Source organism: Sinocyclocheilus rhinocerous, unplaced genomic scaffold, assembly GCF_001515625.1.
Source record: "Sinocyclocheilus rhinocerous isolate Xijiao unplaced genomic scaffold, SAMN03320098_v1.1 scaffold2000, whole genome shotgun sequence".
Taxonomy (NCBI): Eukaryota; Metazoa; Chordata; class Actinopteri; order Cypriniformes; family Cyprinidae; genus Sinocyclocheilus; species Sinocyclocheilus rhinocerous.
This window is the reverse complement of record NW_015630998.1, coordinates 179,724-202,595: the sequence shown is the minus strand read 5'-3', so window position 1 is coordinate 202,595 and position 22,872 is coordinate 179,724. Positions and strand designations below refer to the sequence as shown.

General features: G+C 34.9%; 1 protein-coding gene across 1 annotated transcript in view; it reads right to left on the bottom strand.

Annotated features, from left to right (window-relative positions):
- Window positions 1-598: 598 nt before the first annotated feature.
- Window positions 599-22,872, bottom strand: part of oxsr1b (oxidative stress responsive kinase 1b) — a 62,619-nt gene continuing 40,345 nt past the window's right edge. The window contains 15 exon segments of the mRNA XM_016553588.1: window positions 599-2,150; window positions 2,226-2,290; window positions 2,895-2,963; window positions 3,916-3,968; window positions 4,063-4,118; window positions 4,253-4,329; window positions 4,700-4,799; window positions 7,141-7,263; window positions 7,767-7,832; window positions 9,364-9,412; window positions 10,098-10,231; window positions 10,365-10,466; window positions 10,799-10,908; window positions 11,873-11,928; window positions 18,420-18,561. Of these exon segments, the coding sequence (XP_016409074.1) occupies window positions 2,076-2,150; window positions 2,226-2,290; window positions 2,895-2,963; window positions 3,916-3,968; window positions 4,063-4,118; window positions 4,253-4,329; window positions 4,700-4,799; window positions 7,141-7,263; window positions 7,767-7,832; window positions 9,364-9,412; window positions 10,098-10,231; window positions 10,365-10,466; window positions 10,799-10,908; window positions 11,873-11,928; window positions 18,420-18,561 (1,277 nt within the window). The 3' untranslated portion in view covers window positions 599-2,075.

Here is a 22,872-nt window from a genome sequence, read left to right as displayed (position 1 = left end):
GCACCTTTTAAATTAATTCTTTATTGATTTTAAAGCATTTAAAAACATTCCTTAAAATTCAACACAAGCTAAAGAAAATTAAGTGGAAATATAAAGAAAAATATACTGATATTGATACTGTTTTTGCTTTTAATTTTTATTTATTACAGTAAACTGACTGTGAAGGCGTCTGTCCTTGTACAACACTGCTCCACATTAAGGACTTATAAAAATGCATTATTATTAAGACTGGATATTATTTAATTATATACTATATAATAATGTTGACCTTTGATCTACGTAGAATAAATTCCTTATTCAAAGCAAAACTCGCCTTTTCAATGCAAGCAATTTTTTTCTTATTATTTTAGTGGACAGCTTTGTTGTGATTGCAAAGAGGTGAAAAGAAAATACTTGTGCATCAAATCTTTCTTTCACTTCCCTCCTATTAGCTTTTGAATCTTCCCAATAAAACTGGAAAAAGGTTTTAAATTATTTATTTTTATATATTATATATGTTATATAATTATATATATAAAATAAAATGTCAAAAAGGGCAAAGGGGATTAATATAATAATAATAATAATAATACTAAAAATCAGGCGAAACACTGCTTTAAAATAATTAAGTTGCTTAAGATTATTCCAGGCTGTTTTTGCACAAAGGTAGTGATATGTTTAAATGAGATTTCTAGGGTGAAGTAAACAACCTCTCATAAATTCAATGAGAACTTCAGCAGGTCAGAACAGACCTGCTGAAAACACCAGGCAGATTTATGCTACATAAGACCCCAGTGTGATTATAGGCACCCTCATAGACAAAAAGAAAAACCAACACTCACAATGTGTCTTTTGTAACTGACACCACCTCCCATCACCTTATTTATGAAGAACACAAAGGCCATGAGTGAAACATCCCATATAAAATCAAACCAATGGCAAATTACATTATTTACATGCTCAATTGAGTTGATCCACAACAGAAATACACATGAATACTTAAGAGTTCAATTCCAGAGCAGGAAAAAGCCAAACACCAAACTTTCATCAGGTACCTCAGGTACTTCTACCTTTTCACATACAGAGAGACTTATAAAAATGAAAAGTCACAGATAATGTCAAAAAAATTAAAACCAAAATTCACAAATGAATGCAAAATCTAAAAAAGGAGAGATATGTGTGATGTAGAAATGTGTAGAAACATTAAGGCAATAACTTTTAGAGCAGCATGGGATAGTAACATTTGCGAATGTGCCAAGTTGAGACAGCAAAAAAGGTTGGGAAAGCAGTAAAACCAGCCTTCAGGAGTGTTCATTAGGGCTCAATGACACTGAATGAATAAATCATTTCATCTTATGCGGCTAATCTGCAGAATTTGAAATATTTGAGAATTTTTCTGTTTGTATTGATACTAGTCCGTGTACAATGAAGAAATCAAGCTCCGAGTATAACAGCAGAGAAAGTAAACGAGTGCAACAACCAGAAGTAGAAATTTCAAAACCAGATGCTGTAAATGTTCAACAAGCTGGTTTAAACTGAAGTAAATAATGCAAGCTGTGGGATAAAACATGCTTAGCTGCTTCTCTTCAAAAGCATAGAAAAAATATAGGTTAAAAAATAAAGCTATAACTATAGCTAAACCCATTTACTTCCTCTATAAACTCCATGTTTCTTTGAGTTTCGCTCCTCTTTTATGCACTCAGTAGTTATATTGGAGGCATTTTTGCATTGTTCATTTTTAGGTTGTCAGTTCAGATTGTGCAAAACTAGGGCAAATGTAGAAAAAAGAAAGAAAGAAACATTAAAAGAATATTAAGGTTATATCTGGTTATGATAATTGCATCCTTATACAAATAAATCCTAAACTTTATTTTAATCGACTCCTACAAATTCTGATCATTCGCATGTTTGTGCAACTCTTCCGTTGGGCTGTTTGAAATCCTATGGGCTGGCGCTATGGTATCTTTCTCTTTGGCAACAGTGGTTTCTTTAGGGCAATTGAAAGAAGAAAAAATACATAAATGTGTCATTCGGTCGGTAGTGTTGGTTTGCTTTCACATTTGTAGGCAAGTCACGGTCCTGCACAGAGCCAAAGTTTAGCTAATGCTGAGCTGAGCAAATCCCAAGAGTTTGACATCGTCAGGAATCTCAGAGCCCTCAATGCCAGAGGCCTGAAAAACACCATGCATGACGTGTTACTGCAAAACACCAGTGAGGACTAGCACACAGTGGCTTTAACCACTCACCAGTTTAAATGTGACATTTTTATTGGAATGAGGCTCTTCGACTATCTTCTGCAAATTAGCAGCCACTAAAATGACACAAAACAGAGGTTTAGGAACATGATACATTAAAGTTAAGAATTATTTCATCTTGACATTGCAATTTATTATCTTTACATATTGCACATCAATTTAACTTTCAGTAGAAATCCTTACAGGCTAACATTTCCTGTTATATATAATTACTGTAATTCTGTACATATGCAGTAAAATCAGTAATATTGTGAAATATTACAATTTAAAATAACTATATATAAATAAATATAACAATTTTCTATTGTAATCTATCTTAAAATGCCATTTATTTTTGTGATGCAAAGCTAATTTTTCAGCAGACATTACTCCAGTCTTCAGTGTCACATGATCCTTCAGAAATCTAATATGCTGATTTGGTGTTTAAGAAACATTTGATCATTATCTGTTGAAAATGGTTGTGCTGCTTAATATTTTGGTGTAAACTGTGATGCATTTATTTTAGGATCAGTATTCTTCGATGAACAGAAAAAAAAAAAAAATAGCATTTATTTGAAATAGAATCTTTTGTAACATTATAAATGCCATAATTATCACTTTTGATCAATTTAATGCATTCTTGCTCAATAAAAGTATTAAATTTCTTACTAAAAATCTTACCTATAACTAAATCTCTCCCATCTACCAAGCCAGCCGATACCAGCTCCTGAGAAACCCCATCTGCTGTGTCTACAGAAAAAGAAAATGTGATGCATTAACCCCACTTTAAAAAAAAATGACTCACTTAGACCAACAAACCTTAAGTCTGGCAAATTACAACCTCCTGCATATTGAACTGACAAGCTTGTAGATCTTCCAGAATGAGGCTGACAACATAATAACTGATCAGCTGCACACAACATGCTAACATACTATAGTGAGTACAGAGAGCAGAATGAAGACGACGTGTTCGGGCACAAGAGCATTCTCACGCAATACATCAGGCCATCAGAAATGGACATCTCCCCTGGAGCCAGCTAAATGCGCATTACACTAAATGTTTTATTTTGGAAGTCTTGAAAATTCACAACACGGCACTGACAAAATGCAGATGCAGAGAACTGGTGCTCTTTGACATCTGATGGTAGAAAAAATATATATACTCTAGCTTTGCTTTAGCCTCTGCTGGAGGGCAGAGAGAGCTGAGATATAGAGAAACTGATGATAAATTGATTTGTTAAAGGAAAACACATTGGACAAAAGAACTTCCCAAGTGTGTAAATCGAACGGATTGAGATGTTCACCGCCTTTGACAAATGTGACAACTCTCAACCACAATATTGAGTGGTTTTCTAAAGAGTCATGAACACTTTGGGAAAACATCTGCATTAAAGGGATACTCCACCCAAAAAAGCGACACCGATTCATCAACTGGATTACACCAGTGTTCGTTTTGCATGTTCTTTCAAGCGTCATCTTTGAGGGACCCATTCACTGCCAGAAAATAATTATTTCTCTAAAAATCTCAGTTTGTGCTCCACAGAAGAAAAAAGTACACCTGGGACTGCGTACTGGGACTGAGGGTGAGTAAATGATGACAGAATTGTAATTTTAGGGTGGAGTATCCCTTTAAGAGTGTATTGTGTGGACTTTTTATTGCTTGATTTATTGTTGACTATTAGCCACGTCTTTACGCTCTTACCTCTGCCAGGCATGAACTCAAATCGTATGTCATTCAGTTCCTTTTTCAAATTTCTACAGGACAGAAGGAGAAATGTAAGTCATCTACTGCTCCTGTCAACACTGGATCAACCTCAATTAATGAATCAAAAGAAAAAACACATCTTACCTTAACCTTAATACTAAACTGATGGGGGATGGTGAGGCATCGCCAGGAACTGGGGCCTATGGATGGAAGCAGAGGATCAGACTCCCTGTACAGACTGAGGTGACATAATAACTTCATGCTTGATACAACAGCTTTGATTGGAATAGAGATGTCAAAACGTGTGAAGTACGATTTGTTGCTGGTGCTCTACCTGTGCAGGGTTCGCAGCCGGGGTCGGGGTTGTACTTGGGGCAGTGTGTTGAGGGTTGGCCGGGCCCTGGCCGGCAGCTTTTAATGTATTTTTGAAGAAAAAAAACAAACAAATAATGTATATATATATATATATATATATATAAATTAGACATATTATTACGGTACATTAGTAAATGTTCAAAGAATATAGTATACATACTATACATGCATTTGAATCGCATTTAGTTATTGTTTAGTAATAAAATGTTATTTTGTGCTTTTTAATTCAACTTTATTTAAAAATAATTGTAGTCTGTACAGTGTAATTCATTACTTTTTACAATGGACACTGCATTGCAGGATACAGTATTCTACAGAGTGCCCTGTTTATTTTGCCAAATACAGTAGGTCTATGTATTTCATGCATAATGCATTAAAAATGCATTATATAATACATAGTACATACAGCAGGAATCATAAGAATAGTTCATTAATATGGTATTTGGAAAGGTTCCTCATGGTTTACAAACCTCTGTGTCCTGGAGTCCTTCTTTTACTCTTGGTGACTGTGTGTGAGAGATAAAAGGTCAAAGGTCAAACTCAAGTCTTGTAATAATATAAGAATGGTGTGGGTTACTGTAATTCAGCTTTGGATTTGAACACACTGTAGTAAGGAATGAAGCAGGGAGTCAAGGTCCTTCATGAGTATTTTATTTTACACTTGTGCTATGATGTTAAGTATTTATAGTTTTAGTAAAATATCCTTCAAGAACTGAAGGACTACTGGCATTGTTTTAAAGAGATAGTTCACCCAAAAATGAAAATTACCTCATGATTTACTCAGCCTCAAGCCATCCTAGGTGTATATGACTTTCTTCTTTTAGACGAATACAATCGGAGTTATATTAAAAATGTCCTGGCTCTTCCAAGCTTTATTATGGCAGTGAATAGCTGTTGAGATTTTGTAGCCCAAAAAAGTGCAGCCATCCATCATAAAAAGTGCTCTATAGGCTTCGGGGGGTTAATAGAGGCCTTCTGAAGCGAATTGATGCGTTTGTGTAAGAAAAATATCCATATTTAAAACTTTATGAAAACTAATCTCCAGCTTCCGCTAACTGTCGTACGTGACAGGATTTGTAAAGAAAAATGTTGTGAATGTGCGCACGACAGTTAGCGGAAGCTAGAGATTATGGTTTATAAAGTTTTAAATATGGATATTTTTCTACATAAACACATTGATTCACTTCAGGAGGCCTTTATTAACCCCCCGGAGTCATGTGGAACACTTTTTATGATGGATGGATGCACTTTTTTTGGGCTTCAAAATCTCAATCCCCATTCACTGCCATTATAAAGCTTGGAAGAGTCAGGACATTTCTTAATATAACTCTGAGTGTATTCGTCTGAAAGAAGAAAGTCATATACACCAAGAATGGCTTGAGGTTATCATGGGGTAAATTTCATTTTTGGGTGAACTATCCCATGCACAAAGAGCTTGTATGGAGATTTTTCCATCTACAGATTTTTCCCTGACCTTCTTTTCTCTGAAAAACACAATCACTACTCAGCAGTCAGATGCCCGTATGTACAAAGGCACAGATCCCTAAACAAGACTATATCTGCAGATGAAACTTTGTTTGTAGAAGCATTTTTTAAATTTGAACTAGCACCTCATGACTACACCGCGTTATGTACGAGAAGCTGCAAAAGACACAGGTGCAAGTGGAATGTAGAAAACATGGTGACATAAATTTAAGTAAATATAATGGGCAATATATTGCGCCACCAAAAATTATTGAGGTCATGTACATATATTGCGAGATAAGTCGATATATTGATTATTGCGACAGGCCTACCTTTAAGATATGCAACCAAATTACACAATATCTGCCTAGAACATATTCTATTCAATAGTATGAACTACATACATCCAATGGTGTTCCACAACCCTTAACCAAACAGACACAATTAAACACTGCCATCTAACCTTTATTATATAAAGTGATTTTTATACCGGAATACAAAGATCATAGTGACCAGAAGTGACCATATTGCGTGTTAGTGCCTAAACCAACAGAAGTCTCATTATGAGCCTGTTAAACAGAATCTGGATGGTTATCAGAGAGCATTGATTTGGTCAGTATGTCAAAGTTATAAATAAAAACACAATACAGATGGCATCCAGGAAGCACACATTCTGTCTCTCTGTTCTTCCTAGCAAGAATAGTTTAGTTACACTATTTTTGCTTTACCACAGTTTAGTCATTGAGATTAGAAGTATGTGGTCAAGCTTAAAAAGCCAGGTTAAGTAGGTAATTCTGTAGCATGTATAAGCTATGGGTTCATAATAAGCAGAGGATATTGAGCAAAGGTTATCATATTAAGCGATCTAAATGATTTTATACTGTACATGATTATTTCTTGCATAGACCTGCAGAGAAACAGATTATCACAGACAGGAGAAGGTTCAATGTTCATCCTTAACCAACCTGAACTCTATTATCTTTATTGTTTTAGTCTTTGAAGCTGGATAACAATATACTCTCTAAACAAATTTTCCTTCTGATTATCTAGCACTTCCAGTTCCTGCATGCCCTAATGTTGTGCTTGACTGAGTGTGCTTCCTTGTTAAGGTGAGCCATCTGTATCAGCGGGAAAACTGAACAACCCTGGGTGGGGGCAGCTCAAGAGGATGAGAGAAACGGACTTGTCGCCTTGTCGACTTGGACTGCTGCTCCTTTAGCGGCAAACACAAAACACAGAGCCCAGGGATGAGAGGTGCCATTACAGCCAACAGCATTACAAACACCACACACAAACAAAGAGCGCAAACAACCGCTGCTGGAACTCTCAAAATGACGTGTTCAGTAGGATCTGAAATTATGCATGTGTGTGTGTGTGTGTTACCCGCAAGGCAGCAACAGCGGCTTTGCCCTCCTCGCTCTCCTCATCCAGTTCATCATCGCTCCATTCCCATTCTCCATCTTCTGTTTTATGGAGTCTCCCACTGGAGCCAGGAACTCGCCGAACCTACACACAAATATATGCAAATAAAGTACATACAAATATATACATATATAACATTACATTTTTTAAATTAATTTATATTTCTATTTATTATTATATTTTTCTATTCATCCATCATGTAGAATAAAAAGAGTTAATCAATTTTCACTTAGAAATTGCTAGTAAATTTCACAATCAATTACAAAAGGAAAAATCAAGTAAGACACTGAATTAAATGAGAAAATTTAGAAGCAGAAAGACTGAAATAGTATTTTCTTTTAACACATACTCTAATAATTTGTTTTATTTACAACTTGGATATTTTTTTACAGTGTATTCTTTAATGTACCTGAAGTGATTTTAAACTGGCTAAGTATAAGAATAATAAGTATAAGAAGCATATAATAATACTATATAAACATCTCACAATAAAGGTAATAAAACCAGGCTTAACTCAATAAAAAATTACAACATCATAAAACAATAGAAATAATACCCAATAAAATATTATACTACATTTTCCTCACCTTTCTCGCTCTCTCTATAATTGTAGGTGCTCTCTGTAATAATTTCTCCTGCAGAAATTCATTATTCTGCCAAACAAAATGGAATAGAAAGATTAATATGTTTCTAAATTATGGTAATAACCACAATTTCACCTCAAATTCATCTCCAGCCCCCTACTGGGCACTGATTCAAACTGTAGACAGGGAACTCCATTTGGCAAATAGTTTATCAGCCAGTTGAAGAGGGATGCTTATACCTAATTTTGTTTAGACACAGACATGACGGCCTAGTTATGGGACTGAACTCATTTGGGATTCATACACAAGGGGGAATGTAGGGGTATTTATATACACACACAAACAAACAGTTCATACAGAAATGAAAATGTAATCACCCTCATGTCATTTCAAACCCATATGCTGTTATTTTTTGTGAAATACAAAAGACTTCTGAAGAGTCATTACACAACTCTTACAATGTCAAGATTAAGATAAAAGCACCATAAAAAGTATCGCTTAAAATGTATCTGTGTAACAGTCCTTTGAGGATCTGAGACAGCAAACACCAATTATTAAAACAGGACTTTTTTCGTTTTTTACAGATTAGAAACTATATTTTGAAAGATACCTTGTTATGTACTAATAGAAGTCTGTCTCCTATAGAAAAACTACTTTTTCAAACACCTGGAAAGAAGTCAGTGAGTTTGTTATACGTGACCCTGGACCACAAAACCAGTCTTAAATCGCTGGGGTATAATTGTAGCAATAACCAAAAATACATTGTATTGGTCAAAATTACAGATTTTTCTTTTATGCCAAAAATCATTAGGACATTAAGTAAAGATCATTACTTAGTACAGGATCAAAGTTCCATAAAGATATTTTGTAAATTTCCTACCGTAAATATATCAAAACTTAATTTTTGATTAGTAATATGCATTGCTAAGAACTTAATTTGGACAACTTTAAAGGCGATTTTCTCAGTATTTAGATTTTTTTGCACCCTCAGATTCCAGATTTTCAAATAGTTGTATCTCGGCCAAATATTGTCCTATCCTAACAATTCATACATCAATGCAAAGCTTATTTATTCAGCTTTCAGGTGATGTATAAATCTAAATTTTGAAAAATTGACACTTAAGACTGGTTTTGTGGTCCAGGGTCACATATAAAGTTCTTAGTGTTACTTGTTTGGGAGAGGGAACTTTCTATCTCTATATGTGAGGAAAAATGGGGTAATATTTGGAAATATGCCAAATCCATTTCAGTATGTAACCGTGCCAAGGCGATACAGTTTTAAATTGTATCTGTGTAACATGAAACTTAAGTTTGCATTCACTGATCTTTTCAAGCTACACCTCTGCATTTGGATCCAAATATAGTGTGAAAGCTCCTGTATGGATTCAGAAGACATATGGATTACTTTTTGAGTTTTATTGTCCTGTTTTGAGTATAACAGTGGCAATTATGAAGTTTTGTAGTATAACAACATCTACACATAATAAAGTTATACAGATTTGCACAAAAAAAAAAAAACGAGGGTGAATAAATGATGACAGAGTAACATGGAACAATAAAATAAAATTAAATTAAAAAGTCCAGGAAGTAGGATTCTTACCTTGGCTTTCTGGAAGAATTTATGTTTTAAGAGTTCTAATGATGTTGGCCTAAAAAGCAAACACTATTGAAATACATTTGCTGTAACTTTGTGTTTTCAGGCAATATCAGCTATAACAGTCATTAGAAAAAAAACTTTTACACATAAAAAGTGTACTTTTAAAAAATGGTTAAAATCATATGTCAGCTGAATAAAATATTTGAGCAATTATTTTACACTGAGCAGGTCGAGTGTGGCTGCCATGGTGGGATCACATGACCAGCTAAACACTACTTGACATACTCTACTGTTCAAAATTTTGGGGTCAGAAAGGTTTTTTTTTTTTTTTTAAAGAAATGTATACTTTTTCGGCAAGGATGCATTGAATTAATCAAAAGTGACAGTAAAGACATTTATAATGTTACAAAAGATTTCTATTACAAATTAATGCTGTTCTTTTGAAATTTCTGTTAATCAAAAATATATAGACTGGAGTAATGATGCTGAAAACTCAGCTTTGCAGGACAGGTACAAATTAAAATATATTAAAACTGTTATTTTAAATTGTAACAATATTTCACAATATTACTGTTTTACTGAATTTTTGATCAAATAAATTCAGCTTTGATGAGCATAAGAAAGAGAGACATTTTTTTTTAAAAATGTTTTTTTTTATCTTACCGACCCCAAACTTTTGAAAATTAGTGTACTTTTCTCACATGAGCCAACAAGATTATTGCGGCTCTACTCAGCACCTTTTCTCTGGTTCCTTCTGCAAACACAACGAGATCATTTTCCTCAAGGATTTCCCATATTTCTTCAACATCTCTTTATCTGTGATTCCAGTCTCAAGGCAAGGCGGATCATTCTGCAGGGTCAACATCAACACCTGCAAACACAAACACACCCAACATGCTATTAAACATGTTTCTCATTAGAGGGATGCATGACTGTCTTAAAACAGCTGTGAGATTCATTAGAGCTCATATGGGACTGTACTGTATCTCCTACTCTTTCCTCACCTTCATAGGAGGGTATTTGTGGTAAGGAGCGGCGCCTGTGGCCAGCTCGATGGCTGTGATCCCAAAACTCCAGATGTCTGCTTTGAAGTCGTAACCTTTCACCTGCACACAAACAGTCACAGATTTGTTTAACACGAGAGATGCATCCATATGCCAGCAGTTACTGGCAATTTCACACCACATTGAAGTCTTTCGAGTTTAAAAGGACAAAATAAGAGCTTTAATTGTCCATGTAATTCAGTCCATATACAGTGAGATCCAACAGTTTGAGAATACGAGAGAAAATGCTTTTATTTGACACTTTTCCAATTTAATACCATGTGATCTCAGGACCTTTGGCCCACTGTATCTTCTTAACTGGAATCAGAATTTGTGTGCGTTTGTTCATTTGTATGGCTTTAAATGAGTACTAGTTGTTGGGCGGAAATACTTACCTGCTCCATCACTTCTGGAGCCATCCAACATGGCGTTCCCACAAACGTCTTCCGCACTTTATTTCGAGTCATGTCACCACCAGTGGCTAAGAAGGCACTTACACCGAAATCTAAAGATTAAAAAAAGTAAAAAAAGAAATAAAAAAATGTCACTGTCCAATATAATACGAAACATACTTTATTGTCATTGTATACAATATAACAAAATTCAGTATGGCAACCTTCAGAATGCAAAGGACACTTTGAGTATAGTATGTTAAAATGAAACAGGAAACAGTAATCTGCAAAACATTACAAAAATTTGACATGAAATGTTATGCTTCAGTATTCAGATGTATACATTACTTTTCAAAAGTCTGAGGTCAGTATGTTTTTATTACATATAAAAGAAATTAATACTTTTATTTGGTAAGGGTGCATTAAATTGATCAAAAGTCACAGCAAAGACATTTATAGTGTTATAAAGATTACATTTCAAATAAATGCTGTTTTTTTTTACTTTCTATTCATTAAAGAATCCTGAAAACATGCATTATGGTTTCCACAAAAATACTGAGCAATTTAGCTGTTTGTTTTTTTAAAACAATGATAATAATAAGAAATGCTTCTCGTCAAATCAGCATATCAGAATGATTTCTGAAGGATCATGTGACACTGAAGACTGGAGTAATGATGCTGAAAATTCAGCTTTGCGTCACAGGAATAAATTACATTTTAAAATATATTAAAACAGAAAAGTTATTTTAAATTGTAATAATATTTTACAATATTACTGTTTGTACTGTATTTTTATTCAAATAAATGTGGCCTTGGTGAGCATAAGAGACTTCTTTCAAAAATATTTTAAAATCTTACCGACCCAAAAATTTTAATTTCAATTAATTTTAATAAGACAATTAAATAATAAAAATAATTAAATGACAGGCAAGAAAAAAGCACTCTCTTGAGCCAGAAATATAAAAAATTCTCTCTTTAAATATCACAGCAGTATGTGCTTTTTGCATTATCTGGACTATAAAGGGCATATTTCACTGTTAGGCAGAAAGTAAGTGCAGTTAAAGAGAAAGTTGGTACCTGCGATTTGCACTGATCCGTCCTCCCCCAGCAGGATGTTTCCAGCTTTGAGATCCCTGCGGACAAACACAGGGAGTCTGTCTTTAGACACACAAACAGCTGTGCAAGAATACAGATGTGGATCACTCAAATGGTCCATGTCTGTACTGACAATGTAACCCAAAAAAAGTGCACCACTAATGCCACCAAAAGAACAGAAATAACGTTTCCTTAACACTAGACAAAAACAGCTTCATGTGACAGTATCATGAATATGATAAATGAAGCATACTAAAGAGCTACTGAAGGAGGATTCAACCCGAATGAAGTCATGTTTTATTATACTATATAGGCGTACAGCTTCTTGTATAGAAAGTCATTTCAGTGCACTACAATGAAATTATTTTCAATTGTAGTAAAAAAATATTCAAAATTAACCAGAAATGTTGTATGTTATTCTATATTAACTTAAAAGCAATATCACCCTCTCAATAATGCCGCTGGATATTCAGAACCTTGGTGTGAAGTTATATTAAAGACGCCACTGGAACCAATAAGAATATATTTAACATGATTAAAGTCAGCTCACATTAATAGGTAATTCACTTTAATATATTATTTGCATCATTTATTACATTAATTACAAGACAAATCCTGTGACAAGAGCCTTCTAAAATGTAAGTGTAATTCCCACGTCTTGCATTATATTTTACAGTCCAGCGGGGGGCAGCAGAGATTTGAATTAAACTGAAGCCGCTGACCGAAAGTTAAGTAAAGTAAATTAACTTTTGAACATAATGAGAAGACTTTGTTTCTGTTATCATAACAGTCACATTCTCTTGCCATGACGATATCCAATTATGTGCTTCAGGGGTGCAAAACCATAATTGCAACCTTTCTGCAGTATAAGCCCACACACACACACACACAGACCAACATATTCTGAGAGGCCCCAGTTGTTCACTCCTGCTGGGCAAATCAAAACACACTAACACATGTCCACTCCAAACTCAAGCGCGTTTGGAGGTGTTCCTGAAGTGTAACAGATGTTTGGAGACGATTAGAGTGGTTGGTAACACTCCTGCTGTCCGTGAGCATGACTGATAATCGCTTGCATGTTTTTTAGACAGGGTACTGAGAGAAGAGAACACGTCTGATTGGGAAAAATAGATATAAATATTTAAGAACAAGATGCGGAGGGTTGCACATGTGATCCATCTGTGTGTGAAGGACACAGAATACTTGATATACATATAGAACTTTTATGTCACAGAGGTTGAACAGATTGTTAGATGAAGGGCCACAAAATCACCATTTCTTTTCACTATTTTTATAATTATGTATATATACATATATGAACATGTATCTAAAAAACTAAAACTAGGATGAAATATACAATTTAAATATTTGTTGTGTGAAAATAATGCAGTGTATAATGTCTTCATGTGCTATCAGGAACTTCCTATTTCCCACTTATGAAGTCGTGATTACGAGCTCGTTGCATTCTTTTCTGTTAAAAATAATAGTGAACAGTGATTTGTGAATGTTGATGCTTAGCCTAAATAATTTTATCAGGAGCGTCCATGTGCGTGCTCCTGCAGTCTTAGGCCCTCCCCAAATGCTCTCATTGGTTGAGACGCGTGATGACACCCATCCCACCCCTCCTGTGACCCATGGTTTGTCTGTATGTGTATTCAGAGCCAGTGAGCAACGGACTTTCATAATAATAAAAAAACTGCTTTAATGCGCGATAAAATAATTGTCGGCGTTAATCAATTAATTCGTTAACGCGATAATAATGCGTTAACTTGCCCAGCACTAATATATATATATATTGAAGAAACACCTTCATGTGAGTTAATCTGATTAATAAAAAAAATTTAATATATATATATATATATATAATCTGAAATATTTATTAAATGTAATTGTTTTATGTTTTAATGATAGTCTACAGATAGTCTATATGTGGTGTATGTCCCATCTTACTTAAATTTTTTAATTTAACATTTAAACGTAAACACAGAACAAAAATCTGGCTATGATGATAAAACTCGGTCCATCTTCCAAAAACTGTCTAAAAGCAATAAACAAAATTTGTTTGTACATTTTTGTCAGACATCTAAAAATAACACTCAAAGGCTTCTAATAAGTCAAAAATGACCTCCCGTCACACTAGCGGTGCAGCAGAAGCAAAAAGACAAGGTCTCCTTCATTGAGATTCAGAGTCAAGCTTGCAAGTCATGGGTACTTAACCAGACTAAAAGCCTGTGAATTATTTACACTGTCTGCTTTAACAGGCCCAAGCGTGTGTAGAGGCAACAAGGGATATGAGAAGAAAGCAATTAATATAAAAAGGCAGAGAGAGAAACAGACAGATGATTTAAATTAGCCATCAGTGAGTCATCACCGCAAAGTCAGTATTGAAGTCTGAAGATGAATGTCTCAGATAAACTAGCAAAAGAATTTTTGATGAGCTTACAAAAAGACTGCCAATGAAACGGTCGTATACGCTCAGCCTACATCAACAGATTTGAATGATTTAAAGATTTAATGATAAAAGACTGAAGGGTACGAATTAGATTGGACGGCTCACTCAGTTTTTCCATGGATTTCCATTGGAAACTCAAGCAGACGTTGATTCTGAAACGTAATGCATTAATTCCATCATTCATCGCCTGAGATTAAGCTGATTTAAATGGAGTCTCGGTCCACAGGCATCCTACAAACCTCCTTTGTGTTGAAACCAGTCCAGTCTTAAAGGGATAGTTCATTTAAAAATGAAAATGGCATCATTTACACACTCATGTCATTTCAAATCTGCAAGCGGTTTGTTTTCCTGTAGAACACTAAAGATTTGTTTTTCCAACACCGATTATCAACATACAACAAAAGTCTATACAGCACCATAAAGTATAATAAAAGCAGTCCATATAAACTTTTGCTCTATATTCCAATCTTAAGTCATACAATGCACTTTGCATGAAAAACAGGCCAAAATTTAAGTCATTATTCCTTTAAAATCTTCCCCATCCAGTAAGCTGTGCCTAAAACACCCATGTAATTTGACTGATTAAGAACCAGATTTATAATGTTGGGTCAGAGTCAATCTTGTCGAGTCCGAGGCCTTAACCAATTGAGTTTGAGTGGAGATGTTTATTAATGTCTTGTTATTTTAATTTTATGTTGTTACTTTTTTTGTCTTTCATGTTCTACATAATGTGGATTAAACTGTCCAAAATGTCTGAGTCTGTGTCAAGTTCGAATACAAATCTACCCGAGCGCATCTAAGTTCATTCATAATTACAGTATGAGTCTGAGTAAGAGTCCAAGTCTGAGTCCACGACAAGTACCTCAAGTCCAATTTGTAACTGAATCGTTCTTTCAAGCCAGTTCTTTTCAACGAATAAGTTGACTTGGTTCAGAAATTGGACTGAATGATTCTTCACTCATACAATGATTCTAACTGGTTTATATGGTTTATACATATTTGTATGAAAAACTGTATAAATACATATATTATAAATGCACAAATGCTACAGCCTAATCACAAGACAAATACTGTATTTATATTCCATTACTCCTTTGATACATTTACTACATGACTACATTAATAATGTAATAAAATTTGACATGATTATCCCACATTTCTGCCACAATACTGTGGTGCATTTAGTGTTACTACAGTGAATCAGAGTGGATAAACGGTCCATGTGGCACGATTTAAATGAGTAGCGCTTAGGGCTGGGCTTTTCAGAACGTTTGACCGATTCTCGATTTTTATATGATTTTTAACTAGTCAACTTGAAAATGTAACTACAACATGATTCAAGTAACTTTTTCCTTATTAACCCTCTAGTTAAAGAAAATTCTATTCCAAGTGCACCACACATGAAGATGTCAACATGATGTAAATGTTAAACAAATCACTTGTTAAATATTTTGCAGAAAAGATGCATGAACTACAACTAATTGTACAAATTTGTCTTATCTTGTGTATCTTGTACAAACTTGTCTTATACATACTATATGTATAGCGTCTCATGCATGAAACGGCATTCTAAAAACGTGGCGCTTAAGTTAAAAGAAGTTCACTCCCATCTTCTTGCATTTTTTCCTATTCCACTGCCCATGTCGCGTCTTTGTCAACACGAAAGCGCATTCTGTATGAATGGCGCCTAGTGATATATTCTACGTACAGTCCTTAACTGAGCACGTCACACGTGAGCGGTTAATCACGTGCGCCAACATGCGGTTGGATCGTTCTTTTCTCTTTACTGTTATCGGCATATTGTCATATTACCGGCATATTGTCAAAGTGTCTAATTCTAACGATTGGTAACATTTCTATTGAAAATCGTGATTCCTCGATTTATAAAAAATAAAATAGCGGCAAAACATTAAATTCGAATTAATCGATAAAATCGGAAAAATCGTCCAGCCCTAGTAGCGCTGTTTCGTTCCTCTTTTGGTGCATAAACATTATATTGAACATTTATCAAATTCGTTATTGTTTTTTTAAGAAAACTATATCTTATTTAGAGATTGACCGATATATCGATTTACCGATAATTTTCCCGATATTTAAGCATTTTACCATAATCGGTTATCGGTTTTGTAATATTGGATTAATCGATAAACGCCGCCATCTGTGGGTGTTTTGAGAATTGCGCGCAGGATCGCCATTGCAACGTGTCTGAGGGGAGAGGAGACAACAAAAACGACATGGTGCAGGTTTGATTTGCTGTAGTTAGTAAACTTTATTTAACATAACAGCCATTTATGCACAAATCAGATGCATTACATAAATGCCTGATATGTAGTTTATGCAGCTTGGCTCTAAGAAATAGAGACCAACTCACGGAGTCATGTAAGATAATCCGTCAAGTCCTGTCCCAATAAAGACGTAACTTTGCCTGAATTAAATCATATGCAGTCATGAATGAGCGCATGATGGAAATAAAAGCGCTGAATTTAATTCTCTCTCTGTTGTCTATGCTCATCGTTAGTCTCGTGAAGACGGAGTCACGTAGATAATCCGTCAAGATCCTCTCCCAATAATGACATAACTTTGCATGAGTTAAATAATACAGCCATGAATGAGCGCATGTTGGAAATAAAAGCGCTGAATTTAATTCTCTCTCTGTTGTATATTTGCTCATCATTAGTCTTGTGAAGTCGCTTTCATATTGCTGTTCACTCACCGGGTTGATGCTCAGGAAATGCTCCAGCACGGCCACCGCATGTAACTTTTAACAAGATTCACTTGTTTAAAACTAAATTGTATTAACATTTACTATATAACCAGGGGTGCACATAAGTACTCCGCATGCGCGAACAAAATAAAAAATGTGCTGTATAAATAAGTTCTGACAGTGACAGTGAAGATTTTAAAATTATTTTCAACCTTAATAATGGTTAGAACTATTTCTTGAGGTCACCATATTAGAATGATTTTTGAAGGATCATGTTACACTGAAGAAGACTTAAGCAATGGCTGCTGAAAATTCAGCTTTGCATCACAGGAATAAATTACATTTTAGAATATAAAAAAAAAAAAACAGTTATTTTAAAATGTAATAATATTTCACAATATTACTGTTTTTACTCAAATAAATACAGCATTGGTTATATTTCATTCAAAAACATTTTTAAAAATCTTACAAACCCCAAACTTTCAAATCATATTTTGTTTATATATGTATATACAGGGGTGCACATAAGTGGTCAGCAGGTCCGCATGCGTGACCAAAATAAAAAAATGTGCTGTATAAATAAGTTCTGACAGCGCATTTGCGTACATGGTTGACAGCTGTTAATGCACAATACCATTTTAGATTGACAAACTGTACTGTATAAGATTTCTATTCAAAAGCATAAATCTATGCTACCCGCTGCCATTTTCAAAGCACAATGCAAAACATTTCATTCACTGACGCTCTTCGGCAGCGCTACACCCGGAAGCACATATACTACTTACTTGCCGGCAACCCGCCAAAATAAAAGCCTGCTGATTTTAAGGTTGAAAATTATGAAAATTCATATATAAAAATAAGTAAATATTAGCATTTTATTTTTAAGTTTACTATAAAATAATTGTATTTGTATTTAATACTCCCTTTTTATTTTTAAATATAATAGTATTATCACACTTTATTATTTTGTTTATTATATAATAAAAAAAACGAACGAAATAAAGTGAAATAATATTATCACTATTACTAATTTATTGTTTTATAGTTATAGTAATTTAATGGGTCACACTATGTGCAATGTGAGGACCAAATCAAATCTCCAGGTTCTCTTATGAGAACCAGGCTGAAAAACATATGTGCACCCCCGATAATTGGTATCGGTTATAAAAAATCAATATCGGTCGATCACTAATCTTATTGTTATCGTTTTATCGTCTAGCCCTAGTTACTATTAAAAAGGGAGCTGTGTAAATATTCTTTTAAATTCTCCTTTTGTGTTAAACAGAAAACAGCATTCGGGTTTAGAACAAATAAATAATGACAAGTTACATTTTTAGGTCCAGTGTTCCAAAACTTTTCCAAAAGTGTATTACCTGTGGATCTGTCCATTTTTGTGAAGGTACTCAAGACCCTGAAGGACCTCTTTCAGCACAGTAGCTATACTGGGTTCATCCAGTACACCGTTCTTGTGTTCCCCCTTTGAAATGATGTGCTTTATAACATCCAACACAGAGCCTGCAACAAAGACAACAGAGAGCTGTAAGTAGACATAATGTTATACAGTCATTAACACTAGAAGAGCATCTGCGAAGGACACATGCTACATTCTAGAGCATTTTGTGGCAGACTTATAACATCAAAAACCAATGAGCTTCATTCTTGTGCGGCCTTCTTACGTGCCTGAAAGTTTTTCGTAAGGTCAGACACAAATTTCATAATCTATAAAAAATGGCTCTGGCTGCATCCCAAGAATCTTTGTTGTCTTTAAAAACAGTCTTTTAGTGTTGTTTGTATATACACACACAAATTAATTTGATTACGTGACACCCAACAAACCAATATTGTTTTAACCCTAAGGAACAGAAATTTGGACACCAAAGCAACTGCACAGTAGGAAAACAATCTGTCAATCCTAATTTTTCCCATGACATTTAATTAATGCATATTCAAGAGTCCATGAGGAGAATGTTCCATCAGCAACTTTATTAACCAATTAGGCCATTTTTTGAGCTTGGAGGACAGCCAACACCTCCCGCAAACTGACAAAAGCTCCTGAGGGAAGTGAACGGCATAAACCAAAATACGGCTGGTCTGGCCTCCATGTGTCAGGGAACGCTCTGAATGGCCCGATTTCAGACATCGGTAAGACAAAGACAGTCTGTTCATGCAACCGCCCTAGAGTTGCAATTCCTATCCATGTGAAAAGTTGGAGTAAACATAGCAAATACAATTTTATTCCACTTAGCTTGAGTAATCAAAACTATCCGAAATGAAATTCTGAGAAACTGAATTCTGAATTCCCAGAGTTCTGATCATGTTAACTGCTGTGGCATCGCTGATGCCAAAAGCAGAACTTTAAACCCTCGGGACGAAGAGGAGGTCGAGCAGCGTGCCGTCAGCGGAGTGGGCAGCTGACCAGTGTGTTTGTGGGGCAGAATGACAGTCCAGAGGCACAAGGATATTTATTTGAATGGAAACATAACAACTGAAAAAAAACTTGTCTATACACTACCTTTCAAAAGTTTGGCAGATTTCCAGTTCACTTTCCACAAAAATATTAAGCAGCACAACTGTTTTCAACATTGATAATAATAAGAAATGTTTCTTGAGCACAGAATCAGCATATTAGAAAGATTTCTGAAGGACCATGTGACATGGAAGACTGGAGTAATGATAATGAAAATTCAGCTTTGCCATCACAGGATTAAATTACAATTTATATTAAAATAGAAATCTTATTTTTAAAATGTAATAATACTTGACAAAATTACTGTTTTTAATGTATTAGTAGTTCAAATAACAATCACAATCACCTTTTTAAGCCATTTCAGAGCAAATACAAAAATACAAACACTGAATACTGTATGGTCAAAAGGATAAAAATACAGATATACAATTTCACACAGGCCAAGAATACTGTATTTTTAAAGCGCAGCATGACTCACCAGGAAAAACTGAGAGATCATAGCCTAGGAAATCAAGGTAGTTCATCACACCCACACCCTAGTTCATGGTAAAAGTGATTCCAAGAAACAGAAAAAGAGCTCATGTGTTTTCTTATTTTGCTTTCTTTTCTTCTTCTTTCTACAGCTCATTCTTCTTCCATGGATTAAAAAGGGCACCAACGACCTCCAAGTGGCCTGAAGGCTGTTTCATATAAAACTCAAATAAGTGAGCATTCGAATGAAAGACAAACAAGACAGCGAAAGCGTGTGTGTGCGGGCATGTGTGTGGCATGAAGCCAGTACACTGCTGACTGAGCGAACAGCACATCAAATTTCAGTGACAGCTACAACCTGGATTAAGAGCAGTCAAGCTCTTACAGAGAGAGAGAGAGAGAGAGAGAGAGAGAGAGAGAGAGAGAGATCTTGGCAAATGACGCTACGTTAGTTTACAAACCCGTGTGAGGCTGATGGGTGGGGCTGTTGAGTAAAACCAGCAAACATGCTTGGCGTCAGGAGAGATAAAAATGTACTAATTTCCTACAACTCCCCTTAATCTTGAGCTCTAGAGTTAATATTAACTTAAAGACATAGTTCACCCAAAAGATATAAAAATCCTGTCATTATTTACTCACCCTCATGTTACAAACCATATGACTTTCTTCTGTGGAACACAAAAGGAGATATTTAGCAGAATGTTTAAGCTGCTCTTTTCCATACAACGAAAGTAAATGGTGACCACGAGTTGTCACAATGGCAAAAAACACCACAAAAGTTCTCTGAAAATATGTGGGCAATGTTCCCCCCTAAGCTGCACACGTGCGTGGTTGCGCACTTCTTATGTTGCTACCACGAAGAAGGAATAATTTGCCGTGCAGAGGACACGCACAAAAAGGAGTTGGGAAAACCATTTGTTAAGTAAATGCGAAATAATTGCAATGCTCGGGCAAATAGCTATAGAGTTTATAGATTCATGATTTTTTTCTTTTAATATTTAGCTTACAGATCTTAGTTTAAATGCTTTGTATATTATATTATATTCTATTCTATATTGTATTCTATTCTTTCAATTTAAATGCTTTAATTTGTTTTTATTAGTGCTGTCAAATGATTAATCGCATCCAAAATAAAAGTTTTTGTTTACATAATATATGTGCGTGTACTGTGTATATTTATTATGTATATATAAATACACACATGCAAGTATATATTTAAGAAAAATGTTATGTTTATACATTAAAAATATTTATATATAATATAAATTATATTAATATACATGGAAATACATGGAAATATTTTCAAAATATATACTGTATGTGTGTGTATTTATTAGGGCTGTCATCTTTAACGCGTTAACGCATGCTCTGCTGTCTAAGTGGAAGAGAGGGGGTACGCAGAAGAATGTTAAATTCCCCAGGGGGTACGCCGCTGTAAAAAGTTTGAGAACCACTGCTGTAGTAGATATATGCAGTCAGCAGGCGGTTAACTTTTTTTTTTTTTTTTGGCATCTATAACATGAATGTACATCAGTTTACTGGATATAGCAAATGATGACAAAATAAACATTTGAAACAAGTTAAATGGTCTATGCTTAATTTCACAAAGTGTGCGATTAATCGCGATTAATCACAGAAAAGGGATGTAATTAATCAGATAAAAAATTTTAATGGATCAAATTCATTTTTGAATTAACTAATCTTTTAACTATGAATGTAAGGGGCTCGTCCCATGTCGGATCCCAAGAATGTTGCTCATCCTGGAACGCCTCAATTATGTGAAGCCCCATGCTGAGGTGTGAGTGAGATGGGACCGTAAACGCTTCTCATTTCATTAAATACCATACAAATCCATTTAGGTCTTGTTCACATGAGCCAAACTCCCTTTCCAAATGCCTTTGAAAGTAACTTTAACTGTGACGACGTGGTGCAAAAGCATTCTTGATATTCTATTGTGACACTTTGAGGATAAGTATCACCAGGAAATCTCCACAATGCCCAGTCTGTAATTCCAATTATGCTTCCACAACAGGAAAAGAAAATGACTCTTTGTCCAACAGTTGTCAGACTATCTGACACTACTGGCTTCCTAAGGATCCTGCATTGGCGTGGGTGGAACATGCCATGTCGTGCCCACTGGGCCAAAGGGCACAAGGCCGTACGGGGCCAATGGTGAGGGAAAGATTACTCCAAGAAAATAAGGGTGGAGGAGCAGAGGGAATAAAGGGAAGATAGGAAGCATCTGTTGGCTCTCAGTGGGCTGTGACTACTGGCACAATGCCATATTTCAAAACATCATGCTTAAAATCAACAAGACAGCGGAAGCTTTAGCTTAAAATATTACTGCACCAAAAATTTCAATTGCTCTGGGTAATCTGCTTGATGGATGAAAAAAGACAGTCAAGAATAGAAAAAGTGTGTCAAATTCACATTCAAGAATGCAGTACAGAGTTTCTGTGTGTGTGTTTGTGTGTGTGTTCATACTTTGTATGATTATGTCGGTGTATGATTAAGCATATTAAGTGTCCAAAACTTTATCTGTGGCTTTTTCATCTTGAAACTGTGAGACGCAGTCATTACTTTTAGTACTGGATGGATGACATTTGGCTCCTTCTATGAAAAAGGTGCCTTTTACAGTTTGAATAGGTCATTTTTAAAGCAATTTCTGTAATATTTAACATATTCTATCATACAAATAAAGTGTAGATTTTAATGTATATTAAAATAGAAAAACATTATTTTACATCATAATAAAATTTCACAATATTACATTTTTTTTAATGTATTTTCGATCAAATAAAATGCAGCCTTGATGAGCATAAGAAACTCCTGTAAAAGACATTAAAAATCGTTCTGATCCCAAACTTTTGACTGGTAGTGTGTGTGCG